This window comes from Equus caballus, chromosome 18 (genome assembly GCF_041296265.1).
Source record: "Equus caballus isolate H_3958 breed thoroughbred chromosome 18, TB-T2T, whole genome shotgun sequence".
NCBI lineage: Eukaryota > Metazoa > Chordata > Mammalia > Perissodactyla > Equidae > Equus > Equus caballus.
The window spans coordinates 67,343,008-67,358,447 of NC_091701.1; the positions used below are offsets into that span (position 1 = coordinate 67,343,008).

Here is a 15,440-nt window from a genome sequence, read left to right on the forward strand (position 1 = left end):
AAAATAATACCATACACTATTTGCAACAACACTCATCAAATATCTGGCAGGGAATAAATAATTCCTTATTTCATAGGAATACACCCAATGAAAGATGTGCAAATGCAAGTCCTCTATAAAGATTATAAGACATTGTTGAGAGAAATTAATGAAGACCTCAATAAATAGAGCAACATACCATATTTATGAAATGCAAGATTCAACAGCTGCTTTGCTTTTGGAGTCTGGAATTTTGTTACATGCTAGGCAGAGAGTACCTAATAACCACTTCACAATGAAAGCCTTCAGATGTGTTGTCTCAACTGAATGCTGGAGGAATTAAGCAAGTCCTGTGTGATTCCACTGAGAGAAAACTCTTGGAAACTTGCAGCTGGTTTCCTCCAGACTACACCCCATGTGCTTTTCCCTTTGCTGATTTTGCTTTGTATTCTTCACTATATTAAATCTTAGCCATGAATACGACTATATGCTGGGTCCTGTGAATCCTTCTGGAGGATCACCAACCCCAGGGATGGTCTTGGGGACCCCTGACACAGAAGGCAAAGATCCACTGCCTTTTAGCTTCCCATTCTGTTGAGAAATCTGAAGCCCTAGTATGTGATGTGTTTTAGTCTCTGAAAGCTTCAGGAGTAGCCAAAGATTTCCTAAACTGTACATAAAAGAACTAACTGCAGTGGAAAAAAAGGAATAAGCTAGATTAGTCGTGCACCACTTAACGACGTTTCAGTCAACAGCAAACACATACAATGGTGGTCCCATAGGATTAGCACCACACAGCCCAGGTGTGTAGTAGGCTGTACCATCTAGGTTTGCGTAAGTGCACTCTTTGATGTTCGCACAACGACGAAATCACCCAATGACGCATTTCTCAGAATGTAACCCCGTCGGTAAGTAATACATGACTGTACATTAAAATTTAAAATTTTCGTTCATTAAATGATACCACTGAGAAAGAGAAAAGGCAAGTAACAGATAGGAGGTAGATGTACATAGTACATCTAGTGGATAAAGGATTATATCCAGAATATATAAATAATTCCTACAAATTAAAAGTAACAATAAAAAAGATTTAACAGCCACTGAGGAAAGGATACCCACACGGCCAATAAACACATGTATATTACACATTATAATACTACATATGTAATATAAATAATATATATTAGCCATCATGGCAATGCAAATTAAAACCACAATGCAATGCTATTTTACACCCACCAGAATGACTAAAATGAAAAAGACAAATATCACTAAGTGTTGGTGAGAATGTGGGGCAACTTAGTACATGACTGTAAACTAGTACAAACAAATTTAAAAAACTGTGTGACAGTAACTACCAGGATGAATAGACACATTGTTAAATTAATGAAACAAAGAAGCCATTAGACTGAGGTGGTGTCAATGCTTTAGCAGCCTACTAGCAAACCAAAACCTAATCCTGTAATGCCTCAAAGTCAAGAAATCAAAATCTAAAGACAACCAATCATAAACAGCCAACTAGACTTTCCCAAATAATGCAACCACTTCAGCTACAACCAATCAAACAATTTCCCTGCTTTGCTTACGTCTCTTCTGTATAAGTCTTTCCCCTAGCTCCTATCAGTGGAGCTTTTCTAACCACTTTCTGTTTGGTGCTGCTGGATTTGAATAAATGTTGGTTCAAGTAAACTCTTAAAATTTTTAATATGCCTCAGTTTATCTTTTAACAACACACCTGATGAGTGCAGTACTACTCCTGGGTATATACAGAAATGTGTATCTAATGGTACCAAAAGACACAGACAAAAATGTTCATAGCAGCACTACATGTAACAGTCAAAACCTGCAAATAACCCCAAATGTCCATCGATAGTAGAAACGAATAAATAAAATGTGACCTATCACACAAAGGAAGATCTCGTAGCAATGAAAATGAACAAACTACTCCTATGTACAACATGGGTGAAACTCACAAGTAAAATGTTGAACAAAAGAAAACAGACACGAAACTATATGATTTCATTTATATAAAACTCAAAAACAAAATCTATGGTGTTAGAAGTCAGTATAATGGTTATCCTAGGGGAGAGGTAGTGACTGGGAGGGACACGAGTGGGACATCTGGAATGCTTGATAATTTATTGTAGGTGTTGGCTATATTCATGTTGTGAAAATTTCTGAGCTACACATGTATGACTTATTTTTATGTACTTCAAAAAATGAATTCTTAAACTATACACCACTCAGGAAAAAACTCACTGAATTCAAGCTCTTTAGTTTAACACAAGGTCCCTTCACAATCTGGCTCCAATCATCTTTTTGGTCATATTTTCTGACACTTTATCTCCTTGTTCCCCACTCTGCATGCTCCAAACATTTGTCCTCTGAGTATGTGTTTTATTCTGTTTGGAATGCTCTTTGCTACTTGGCAACACATTTCCATCTTTTAGATTCTGCTCAGACACCTCTTCTGTGACTGTTTCAGGCTCCCTCTGTCATTTTCTGTACACCCACAATAATTTGTGCCTCTATTTTAGAGGTACATACCATACTGTATTACAATTGTTTATGTCTATTCCACTAGATCATGAACTCTCTGAGAACAGGTACCAGATTTTCATTTTTGCACCTCAGTGGCCAGCACACTACCTTACCCATTCATTCACTCATCATTCCTACAATGTGAAATGCTCTGTGATAGGTGTCTGGAAATACAGGAGTAAGCAAGCTTCTCAGGAGCTTATAGTCTGCCATAGACAGCATTCAGTAAAGCAAAAGACAGAAGCAGGAGAGAGACATGAACACATAATGGGATAGGGACAAGCAGAGAGATGTGCACAGATCTTTATGGACTGACAATGCCATTTTTATGGAGTTTTACAACATTGCCACTAAAGATCTGAAGCTGTGTTGTGTTGTTTTAAGGCTTAAATGGGAAATACCTCTTAGCATTTGTACTTTGGTTTAAAGGAATTAAACAAAAGGTAGAATTTGATCCACAGTAATAAGTTACATCATCTGTGATCTTAAAATCAAGCAATGTAAGCCACTGTTATATCCTGTTAAACAGGTCTCTGATTTTTTAACTTGTTTAAATGAACCATAGTTAAGAGTTATGTTTTGCTATGAATTGTGATTATTTTTCTAAATAATCACCCTATACATTATGTACTTTTATCTATAAATCTTTTCCAGAAGTGTTCAGATTGACAATAAACCAATAGAAATACAAAATACCTAAACTGAACAAGTCAGCCTACTTCATTGAATACTGCAGAAATATGTATTTTTAAATATATTTTCACCATTCTGAAGAGTCAGGTTATTATATAAAGACCAAATAGCACTTTAAAGAAATGGGCACCAGTATTTCTCTTTCCTCATCTACAGTAGAAGGCTTAAAGCTAGTCCAAGAAGAGCGCTTTCTGCAACCTTATCTTAAGGCTTGTCCAGTAATTTCTTAAAACCATTAACAATTTAAATAAAACGAAAAGATAGTATCTAAATACACACGTACTCCTATTTCGTGATATCCTAAATGCTCATGATAGCGTTTAAGGTCACTAAGATCCATCAGTAGACTGGAAAACTCTTTTCTCTTCCTGTCTACATAAATTGATGCATTTTCCCCTTAAGGTTTACTGTACTCTTTCCCCAAAGGCACAATGTCTCCATCAACACTGCCATTAAAGTAGCCCATTACTCTTAATAGCAATTATCAGCATACTGTAATGGGTACCTTCAGCAAATATAATGCCCACTTCTATAGGTCAAACTGTTTTTTAACATAATTTGGTATGCCATTTTACTTTTTTAAATTAGCTTTATTTAAGTATAATTTACATATAAAATTCACTCATTTTAAGTGCACAGTTCTATAAGTTTTGATAAATGAATACGGCTGTGCAACTACCCCCACAATCAAGATACAGAACATCTCCATCAACCTAAAAAGTTCTCCTTCCCTCAACTCTACCCGTGGGCATCTGATCTGTTTTCTGTCCCTATAAGTTCTGCCTTTTCTGGAATTTTATAAAAATAAAATCACATAGTAAGTAGTCCTTTGTGTTTGCCTTCTTTCACTTGGCATAATGTTTCTGAGATTCATCCATGCTGTTTCATGTATCAGTAGCTCGTCCCTTCTTACAGTTGAGCAGTATTCCACAGTATGAACATATCACAATCTGCATTCAATAGTTAATAAGGATTAGGCTGTTTCCAGTTTTTGGCTATTATAAAGTTACTATGAACATGTGCGTACAAGCATCTGTTGGATATATGCTTTCATTTTTCTTGGGTAAATCCTTAGGGGTGGGATTGTTGGGTCTTACAGTAAGCGTACATTTAATTTTATAAGAAACTGCCAAACTGCTTTACTGCCCAGTAATGTGTGAGTTATAGCTACTGGATCCACATCCTTACCAACACTTGGTGTTGGTACTGTCAACTTTTTAAATTTTAGCCATTCTAATGGATGCACAGTGACAGCTCACTGTGGTTTTAATTTCTATTTTCCTAATGATTAAAGACCTTGAGAATTTTTTCACCTGCTTACTGGCCATTCATCCATCTTCTTTGGATGAAGTGTCTAGATTTCCCATTTTCTAGTGGTGTCTGTATCATTATTATTAAATGGTAAGAGTTCTTTATACATAGTGGATTAAAGTCTTGTTATCAGATATATGTTTTATAAATATTTCCTCCCAATCTGTGGCTTCTTCATTTTTTGACAGTGTCTTCCAAAGAGGAAAAGTGTTTAATTATAACAAAGATCAACCTATCAATTTTTTTCTTTTGCAGCTCCTGCTTTTTGCATTAAAAAAAAAATAAATCTTGGCTAACCCAAAGTCACAGATTTTCTCCTATGTTTTCCTTTAGATGTGGTACAGTTTTAGCTCTTACATTTAGCTGCATAATCCATCTTGAATTGCACAGGGTGTGAAGGAGTTCAGAGCATGTCACTCCAAGATATGCCAAAGTGGCATACTGATTATTTTGTTAAAGGCGCTTGAGAACAACTAGGTGTAAGAAGGGCACTCCGAGCCTTCTTTTCTTCCTGAAAGCAGGAGATAAAACTCCCATGTGAAATGTACCTGCCCTGTACCAGGAGGAAGGAAGACATCCTTATCACAAGATGGAATTTGGGGCCAAGAAATCTGTACAAACCTTCTTAAACTAACCCTTATCTTCCTAGTTACTTCTCCACTATTTACTACCCAAGCCCAAACTCCTTCATCTTGTCAATTCTTCACAAATTTACTGTTTTTCTTTCTAAAAGGTATAAAAGCTTCCTGCTCTGGTCACTTATTCAGGTCTTCATTCTCTTGTACAGAATTACTCTCTTCTTTCATGTACATGTAAAACTGTAATAAAATTTGTATGCTTTTCTGTTAATCTGTCTTATATCAATTTAATTCTTAGGCCCAGCTAGAGACCCTAAGAGGGTAGAGGAGAATTTTTTTCTCCCCTATAGGTGCACGGTAAAAGTCAAGTACCTTTTTTTTTCTTGCATATAGATGTCCAACCATTCCAGAACTACGTGTTGAAAAGATCATCTTTTCCCCAGTGAATTTCCTGGAGAGTTCACAGCAGCTTTTACTCTAGTATTAATAAACCTCCACTACTAAAGTGTAAACCTTTTGGCTGATGGGAACATGAACTCTTCCCAGACGTGTATGAGCCTTGTTAACTGTTCAGACTACTGCTTTCCTGTGATTCTTTCCCTGGTTTCATGGAGTCCTACCCAAAACATGTCAAAAAAGTTAAGTCAATCTTAGGGCTCTCTTGCTTGTTTTTCTCCTCTCAGAAATCAAAGCCCTGTGCTGCACGCACTGTCCAATGTCTGCAAACACTTGTTTCATACATTTTGTCCAGTTTTCTTGTTGTTTACAGCAGAAGAACAATTCCTGTAGCATTTAATTCTTCATGAATGTCACTTTATTTTTAAATAGTACAGCATATGGGTAATTCTCAAAGATTACAGAAAGATTAGTAATCTTTTAATTTTTCTTTTTAATATTTTGCTGCTCTTCTTTCTTAAAATCTATGCCCTGGTTATCATTCTTAGTTTTCCATTTTTTCCCCCAATTTTTCAGTGTATGAATTCTTTAGACAGGGCTGTCATGTTCTTGCATGCTAACTTCAAGTATAAAGCTCAGTTTCATTTACTCTTCACAAAGTGAATATTTTAAAATCAAACAAATACATAAATTTCATATTGGTGATTAGAAAGAAGAAATTCCAAAAAATTTTAAGAGTTTTGTAGTACTGGAAAGAAACTTACATGCCCTCTAAGCCTTTAACACAAGAGGCTATCCTCTATCAATAACCAAGAAAATACTTCGTATCCCAACCCTCCAAAGGACTGTAACCCATTTAAATTCCTTCCTTGGCTCAGTGTCCTTGCTGAGAGTCTAACGGGGGGTAATAAACTCCTCTATTCATATTCCTTTGATTATTGATATCACTTACAATTCTGGAAAAGAAATACTTCTCTCTCATTGGCCCTGAAGAACGTTCTTTACTTTGGCAAGCCTGCTAGTTTCATTACCAGAAAAGGGAGACTGAAACAGGAGAGGAGTTGCTACAGCTCACCACCACAGGTCAAAAGCTCAATTAAAAAATGAGCAAAGGGCTTGAATAGACATTTCTCCAAAGAAGATACAAATGGTGAACAAGCATATGAAAAGATGTTCAATATCACTAATCATTAGAGAAATGCAAATCAAAACTACAATGAGATAATACTTCACAGTCGTTAGGATGGCTACCATGAAAAAACAGAAAATAACAAGTGTTCACGAGGATATGGAAAAATTGGAACTTTTGTACACTATTGTTGATGAGAATGTACAATGGTGCAGCTGCTATGGAAAACAGTATGGAGGTTCCTCAAAAAATTAAAAATAGAATTTCCATATGATGTAGCAATTCTAATTTCAAGTATATATCCAAAAGAATTACAGGTAGGTTCTCAAATAGATATGTGTACACCCATGTTCACAGCAGCATTATTCACAACAGCCAAAAGGTAGAAGTAACCCAATTTCCATCAATGGATGGATGGATAAACAAAATGCATTATACACATACAATAGAGTATTATTCAGCCTTAAAAAGGAATAAAATTCTGGTACATGCTACAACATGGATGAACCCTGAAGCATGCTAAGGGAAACAAGCCAGTCACAACAGAACAAATGCTGTATGACTTCCCTTATGAAAGGTATCCAGAATAGTCAAATTCATAGAAACAGAAGTAGAATGGTGGTTGCCAGGAACTGAGGAGAGGGGGAAATGGGGAGTTGCTGTTTAACGGGTATAAAGTTTCAGTCTTGCAAGATGAAAATGTTCTGGAGATTGGTTGCACAACAATGTGAATATACTTAATACTGAACTATACACTTAAAAATGGTTAAGATGGTAAATTTTACATTATGTGTATTTTACCACAATTAAACACACTCATACACAAAAACGTGAGAGCACTGCAACTGGAGTCTTTGGTTAAGGTTTCCCTAAGGTAAGCTGCCCACGAGGGCACTTAAATAGCCCATTAGCTTACATGGATTATTTGGTACCATGAACAACCTACACTAAAAGAGGTACTTAAAAGATCTGATTAATTCCAATCTTAGGCATTAAAAAAAAAAGTTTTATTAGAACTTTGAAGGAAAATCTAAGAAGAGAAAATGAGAAGCCATAAAAATAAGGTACTATAAAAATTCCATCACTTGTAAAGAATTAACAGCCTCCCTATATTTGTTATTTTTTTAACCCCATATGTTGGCCTATAGTGATTATCAGTAAAAACTTCAAAAATCTAAAGAAAAGATTTCTAAAAACCTACGTTATTTAATGTTGAGCAAGTATGTTGAAAAGATTATGTTCTTGCCCATGGACCATCAGGAACCCCTAAGACATAGAGTAGATGGTTGCAACTTGGAACATAAACATAGACTAGATCCTTGGGACGTGCAGAAGGAAGACAGGAATCCCTGAAGAGCCCATGGGGGTTAGGACCAATCCAAGAGGTTTACTGACACAAATATTAGAATGTTCTTTAAGATTTGATCCGCAAATCTTTCACCAAAGCACTATCAACTATCTTCTCTCTCAGTATTTTTTGGTGTATGTTTCTGGTTGACATAATTAAAACGAATCCTGTATCTAAGCTCTGAGGGAAGCTCAGTGGAAATTTCTTGATGCCCACATCATGTTATTTCCAGCAGATACTAATATTTTAGAGCCACATTCACACATGAGAGGTACAGATCAACTAAATAAAAATGAAAACCTGTCCTTTGAGTGAAAGTGCTTATGGTGATCCTCACTGTAATGGGTGACTTGCCAAGTACTCTTTTCTGAATGCAGAACAGTCATATTGCCAGAGGAATGGAAGGAAAACTGAAAGACCATATGAGTCCTATCCCTCAGTTTTGGGGTAGGCCAGTGATTTAAAATAATATGGTTCATTGCATATCTTTATTGCTTTAAAGTGACATCATATAGCCTATGATGTAATGTGCTGCATGACTATTTTCAAGTGAAATTACTAAGTGTATACTTACTTGGGCTCTACTGCTAAAATCAAAATAACAGGAATATTAGTTTCTCTATTACTCTGGAAACAAGAGAACCAACTTAGAGTCAGAATCCTCGAAACATAAAATTATTATCTACATTTATGCAAACATTCCTAAAAGTTGTTAAGAGTTACATTAATGTACTTTTGTGAGTTAGGGAATTATATGGCTGGTCTACCTACTCTAATTTATGTCTATCCTTAAAGGTTACTAGAATTCCAATACTGAATAAGATCCTAAGACACAAATTAACTTGGGATTTCCCCCTTAAGAATACAGTAACAATGGGAAATGTTTTCATCTTTACCAGAATTTACCTAAATGTTTTGTCATTAAGTTTCCTGACAAGTGAAATGTTAGAATTCAACCTATAAACTGAAAAATAAAGACAAGCTAAAAACATCTTTTCTTTTAAGTATAAGGAAACACGTTTTTTCTTTCCTTATCTAGAAGTCTGTAAGACTCCAAGTTTCATAATCGTTTGACAGTTCCAAGAATGTCAGTAACCCAATGTGCACTCATTTATACAAAAAAGGCTTTTCTTTTGCTGTTACCAATTGAGTCACATTGTCAAAAGATCAGTGTACCTAACACTTAAGACTCAGCTATAGCTGTAGATAGAGCCTCTTGTTAGTTTAAAAAGGATCACTTTTTTATTAAACCTTTATTAAATCAGTATATGCTTAGAAGACCATATACTGATCTGCTGCATATTAAACAGAACTGATAGGTTAATGTTACAATTGCAATATGTTATATGGTGACTATTCTCCAGTGACCCAACTCTTCTAATACAAACGCTTCTCCCACAGGACAACGGGGACTATTGGAGATAAAGCATACTTACTAAAGTCCTTCTCTGTCACATTCAAAGGACAAAAAACAGCTTAGCTTTATCATCCAGCAAGTGGACCAGGCACTTTGGTAAAGGTGTTGTGGAACCGCTTTCTGATGCTCAGCTAAGTTCAGGCAAACAAACTGTGCAGTGGGCTATGTCACCACCACGGAGCTCTGACACCCCTCGGAGAGGCTTCTCTATCACAAGAATTCACCATGCTCAGGGTTGAAATGATCCATATATTACCTTCAACTGCTCTAGGGCAAAAGATGAACCATCTTGCCGTAAATTTTCAATAATCTGTTCCACAGTATTGGCCGAGAAACAACTATAAAAAAGGAAACAAAAGATTTCATCAATGTGCAAGCAGTTTCTTCTTTCCAAGACAGCAATGAGTCTAAACACAGGCTTCCCCTAAACCCCATTTCAATAATGAAAAATTTTACAGGATGATGAACTAGAACATTGCTTCTCTGGGTAAGGGTTTACAGTCTACCTTCACTAATGCAAAATAAAGGCTAAATTTTTGCTTTTACTTTTTTGCATCTATTATATGTAAATAAATATCTTAACTGCGAAAAACCGATGCTTCTAAAATGCAGAGATAGTTGTCTTATTTTCCAATAGTTTTCCTCCCCTTGTGTCCCCTATGCCAGTGTGTCAACCTCTGAAATCACTGCACAAAATCTTTTGCTGATTGGCTTGATAAGACCTTCAGAAAAGATGACTTTACAAAGATAAAAGATAAGTTAATTCAATTGTTATCTTCTAGCCGCTCTTCCCCATTAAAAAAAAAAGAAAAAGAAAAAAGATGTTTTGCACTAAAATGAATCAGCATGACAGATTACTTAAATATAATGAATTTATTTCCCCCAAAAAGAGTGGGCAAGAAGCTACTTTCAAAGAAAAGTGAAAATAAAAGCACTATGCTATCTGATCTCAGAATTTGGTGCATTATCAAATACAATATAACTACAATGTTAGCAAATTGAATTTAATATAGTCTTTCCAAAGGGAAGATATAATTGAGATCTCTCTTTAAGTACCTGTTTATTTTGTCCATGTGTTCCTCAAGTATAAAGGACTTGTCTCGATCAATCTTGGACTGTTTGAAAACAAAAATATTTCAATTAATTTGAGGTAACTCAAATCTTTTCAAAATCCTTTAAAATTTCATATTTAATGATACACTTTGTGATAGATTATCACTTTCAGTAAAATTACAGCTAACAGTCTCATAAATAACTACCACCGTATGTTCAAAATTCAGACAGTATGTATTATTCCAAACTAGCTCTTAAAAGTGTCAAAGGCAAAAAATGTTCTTATATTTTTATTTATACATAATATATTATCATTAAAATGTGTTAATAAATGTAGGGATCGTAAGGATGTGAGAAGTCATCTTGCCCAAATTCCCATCTAACACAGAAATTCCTACCACATTCCTGTAGTGCTGACCTCCAGGCAGAGAAAACAGTACTTCAGGAAGGAACTCACAAGCGCTTGAGCAACTATAATTAGGACTTTTAAAAAAATTCTGGACCAAAAGTCAGCCCTCTCATGTTTATAGTTCAGTTAATCCCTCTTCCACCTTCATCTTTTCTCACACAGTGCAGTTTTGTGTCCCCTGACAATCCAGGTCCTTCTTATGCACAAGTTCCAATTTATCCAGGTCATTCTTAAAGTGTGGAAACACATACCTTAGCTACAGGAATGGCTGAATCACAGCAAAGTACAACAGGGCCCCACAGACTCTTGTTTGTTTTGGATACAATTCTTTTACTAATAGGACAGTTCTGGGTTAGGTTTGGAGCAACCCTATTATGCTGCGGATTTACACTGAGTAGGTAGAATATTTTCTTTTAACTGGTGCCACTGTAGGCTACACCTCTCCCAACCTGTCCTTATGAATTTGGTACTCTGGGTTGAAATCCAAGATTTTCACTTATCTCTACTGTGATATTGTGATTTAAAATAAGAAATATCCATTTGGTCTTTGGCCATATATTTGGTCTTTGGTTCCTGGCTCACAGCTCCCAAAACCCTTGAAATTTCCTAAACAGAACATCTTTTTTATAATATTTGGTCGTTTGGTCTCAGTTCCTGGAATAAAGGTGAAATGGTTGTCTTTTGTTATTCATAACAAACTCCTTTCAACCACATCATTATTTATATTAATGGCGTGACTTCTGGAAAGTCCCGAAAGATGGGGGCTGGTTGCCAAGGGAACCAACCACATAATTAAAGGGTTGCAACCTTCAGTCCCATTCCCCACCATCAACCCATCCTCCACCTCCTCATCTCCCTCCCTCCACCTCCAGTGAGGGAAAAAAAGATGGAGACTGAATTCAATCATCAATGGTCAATGACGTAATCAATTATGCTTATGATAAATCTTGCCTATACCTCCATAAAAACCCAAAAGGATAGGGTTTGGAGAGCTTCATGGATTGGTGAACACATCCACATATGGGGAGAGTGGTAGACATCAACTTCATGGGGACAGAAGCTCCTAGGCTTGAGACCTTGCCCTATGTATCTCTTCATCAGGCTGTTGGTTCACATCCTTTATTGTATCGTTTATAATAAACCAATAAACATTAAGTGTCTCCCTGAGTTCTGCGAGCCATTCTAGCAAATTATTAAATCCAAGGAGGGGGTCATGAGAACCCCGATTTATAGCGGGTCAGTCAGAAATACAGGTGACAACCCGGAACTTGTGATTGGCATCTGAAGTGGGGTCAGTCTTGTGGGACTGAGCCCTTAAGTTGTGGGATCAATCTAATGCTAACTCCAGGCAGATAGAGTTGTATTGAAATGAGTCTCAGGACACCCAGTTGGTGCTGCAGAGAATTGCTTCATGTGTGGAAAACCCATATATCTGGTGTGAGAAGTGCTGTGAATGCAGTAGTAATGTGAGAGTACAGGAAAATACAAGGACTGCTTTCTCCATCCATCTATTAAATTTCACACTGTTACTATTAAACAGATCACTCTAAACGTGAAGGGTTTTTTTTAATCCATATTCTTTTACCTAATTTATTTTCTTACTTTCAAATCAATTTAATCAAAATGCTGTCAATATTCTCATCCAGATCACTGAGAAAAATACTGAATAAGACAAGGCCAAGATGACTTTACCTACAGACTAACACTACACATTTAACAGAACTCTTTGGTAAGGCCCTTCAACCCCCGTACTCTATAATCCACCCCATATTTACCCAATTTGACAACATGAGACACTATCAAATGTTTTGATGAAATCCTCACATGCTCAGTATTCATATTTATTGCACTGAGCATTCAGGGACCCTGTCAATATGTACTCATGTTCTTCAGTTCAGGGTAATTTTTTGCACTATTTCTCTAAATACTCCTCCCCCCTCAACCCATCTTCTCTGTTACGAATTCCTAATAATTAGATATTGGACCTCCTAGAATAATATCTCTAATTTTCCTCTCTCTCCATTTTCAATCTTATCATTTTAGTCCTCTTAGAGTCTCCTCCAACCATCAATTTTAATCTAATCGGTTGCGGGCTTTTTTTCCCTTTTGCTATCATACTTTAAATTTCTTTTTATTCTTTGACTACTTACTTCTTTTTATAATATCCATTCTTATTTCATAGATGAAATATTTTCCTCTGATCTGAAGACAAGCTTTTGTTGTTGTTGTTGTTTTTTAAGTTTCCTTCTTCTCCCAACATTGTCTGCTTCCTTTGAGTGCCTTTTTTGTTTTGACCAATCTCTGTTTTTTTATGCCTGGCAATTCGTGTTTTCCTGTGTGAAGCACTAAAATTAAGAAGCTTTGTCTGTAATGTCAATTGCAGTTCTAAGATTGCCAATCATCTGATACATGATAAGATGATCAGGCAAGGACGTGGATGTTTCATTGTAGGGGTCCTCGAATGTCAGTATCTGGAGGTTTTTTCTTTTTCCTCTAATGTATTGCTTGGGAGGAGGATGGTACAGGGAGCTGAATGTTTGTGTCCTCCCCAAAATTCATGTTGAAGCCCTAATCTCCAATGTGATGGTATCTGGAAGTGGGGCCTTTTGGGGGTAATTACATAAGAGGGTGAAGCATTGTGATGGGATTAGTGCCCTTAGAGGAAGAGACCTGAGAGAGCTCACTTTCTCTCTTGGCCTTGTGAGGATACAGCAAGAAGGCGTCCATCTGCAAACCAGGAAGACAGCCCTCACTAGGAACCAAATCAGCCGGGACCTTAATCTTCGACTTCCCAGCCTCTAGAACTGTCAGAAATAAGTTTCTGTTGTTTAAGTTACCCGGTTGTATGGTATGTTTTTTATAGCTGCCCAAACTGACTAAGACAGATGGTATGTAATGATTCTGGAAGTTGACTAGGGAAGGAGGCTAGAGGTCTTCCCATTTAGTATGCTTTGCCTCTTTTAAGTAGAGTACCTCACCTACCCCTGCCCTCAGTCAGCTAGGCCTGTCTGAGTTGGTCTAAGAAGTAAGACTCTATTTTTCCGCCAGCGTATAAGAGGGTACCTGCTGTTACAGGAGGAGAACTTTTGGAGGCCTATCTGCTCCTAATAAAAATTTGCAGAGATCTTCCTGTTTTTCTGCCCTACTCCACCCCCTAGTCTTCAGAAGGACCTGGTACCTTAAAAGGGTCTACAGCAAGAACCGACTTACTTCTTATTGTCTTCTCCCACTGAAGGACAAGATTTCAGTGTTCTTAGGTCTAAAGTAGTTGCCCTCATCCTTCTGCTTTCAAGCTTCCAAAATATTGACATCTCATGCCTGCCACTGTCTCCTCTTCTGTTCTGTCTGTTTTTGTGGACTCATGCCTTTTTATTCCTTTATTACAATTTTAGGGCGGTTTTAGGAGGGAGTATATACTCAACCCACCATGTTTAACTAGAGATCATGCAGCATGTTTATAGATTCTTTGCTCTTAAAAGAAAATTTAAGTTAGGCAACATAAGTAAGGAATTAAAAGTAAACATTACAATAAACTTTATTATTATATTTAGATACATACCAGAGTTTCACTTTAGCAGCTGCACAAATAGCATCAACATTGAACCTCCATCACAGAAATGTCCTAGTCTGTTATAAAAAGCCCTTCCAAAGGCCAATCACAAGGCTACGCAGTGAAGTTCAGCAGCAGTGAGAAGACAAGCTGTGCAGCTGCACAGAAGTCGTCTTGAATCCTAACCACTGTGAAGCGCTGATCCTCCCCATCAAGCTTTAAAGTAAATAAATCCCAGTACATTTATTTACATCTACTAAGTAGAATATTCATCAACTGCCAAGTTTTCAGTCATTTCCACTTTCCCACGAATTAAAACTGAGGTTAGAAAAGTCACAAGATTACCTTTGTATGGTAAGTTTCTAAGACATCTGCAACATTTTCACTTGAAGGAGCCTTCAGGGCTGATAAATCTTCTTCTAACGTGTCCAACTAAAGGGGGGGAAGAAAAGGAAAAACAAATTTTCTTTTTAGAAATCTTATATTCTTTTTTAAAATCTCTGTCTTAAAATTATCATGTGTTCTCTTCAGCTGAGTCAGTGAAGAAAATTTTCACTGAGGATGAATGTGCACACATTCCTACACAGCAAATGGTGCTTTGCAAGGAATGGATAAAGATGGAAGGGACTAAAGAGGAGAAATAGAGACATTCATATTTGTTTCCCTCTGGCTATTGTGCACTTGAAATGTAATGCAACCAAAGATCTGAATTATAAGTTTTATTTTAATTAACTAAAATTGCCACATGTGACTAATGGCTAGCATAGTCAATGCACAGCTCTATAATATGGCCACACTTCACTGTCCACCTATATCCCTCACACACCTATCCTATGCTCAGGCAAACAGGACTTTTTTACTATTTCCAAAACATAGCTAATGCTTTCCTGCCCCTATGGGCTTGCTCATCAATGTTTCCTCTATCCAGAATGCCTTTTCCTGACAAAACTCATCTTAAGGTGTAGCTGAGCTGCAATCTCTATGAAAAAACTTCCAGTCCTTTCTTGTAAGTAAGCTCTTACTCCTTTCAATTCAT

The 15,440-nt window shown here is 36.7% G+C and overlaps 1 protein-coding gene across 2 annotated transcripts in view; it reads right to left on the reverse strand.

Moving 5' to 3' along the window:
- HIBCH (3-hydroxyisobutyryl-CoA hydrolase) overlaps positions 1–15,440 on the reverse strand; it is a 98,931-nt gene that overhangs the window by 7,104 nt on the left and 76,387 nt on the right. For both annotated transcript variants that reach the window (XM_023622213.2, XM_023622215.2), the window contains 3 exons: positions 14,750–14,836; positions 10,449–10,507; positions 9,649–9,730 (listed from right to left, as the gene is read on the reverse strand). In XM_023622213.2, the coding sequence (XP_023477981.1) occupies positions 9,649–9,730; positions 10,449–10,507; positions 14,750–14,836 (228 nt within the window). The remainder of the gene's footprint in view (positions 1–9,648; positions 9,731–10,448; positions 10,508–14,749; positions 14,837–15,440) is intronic.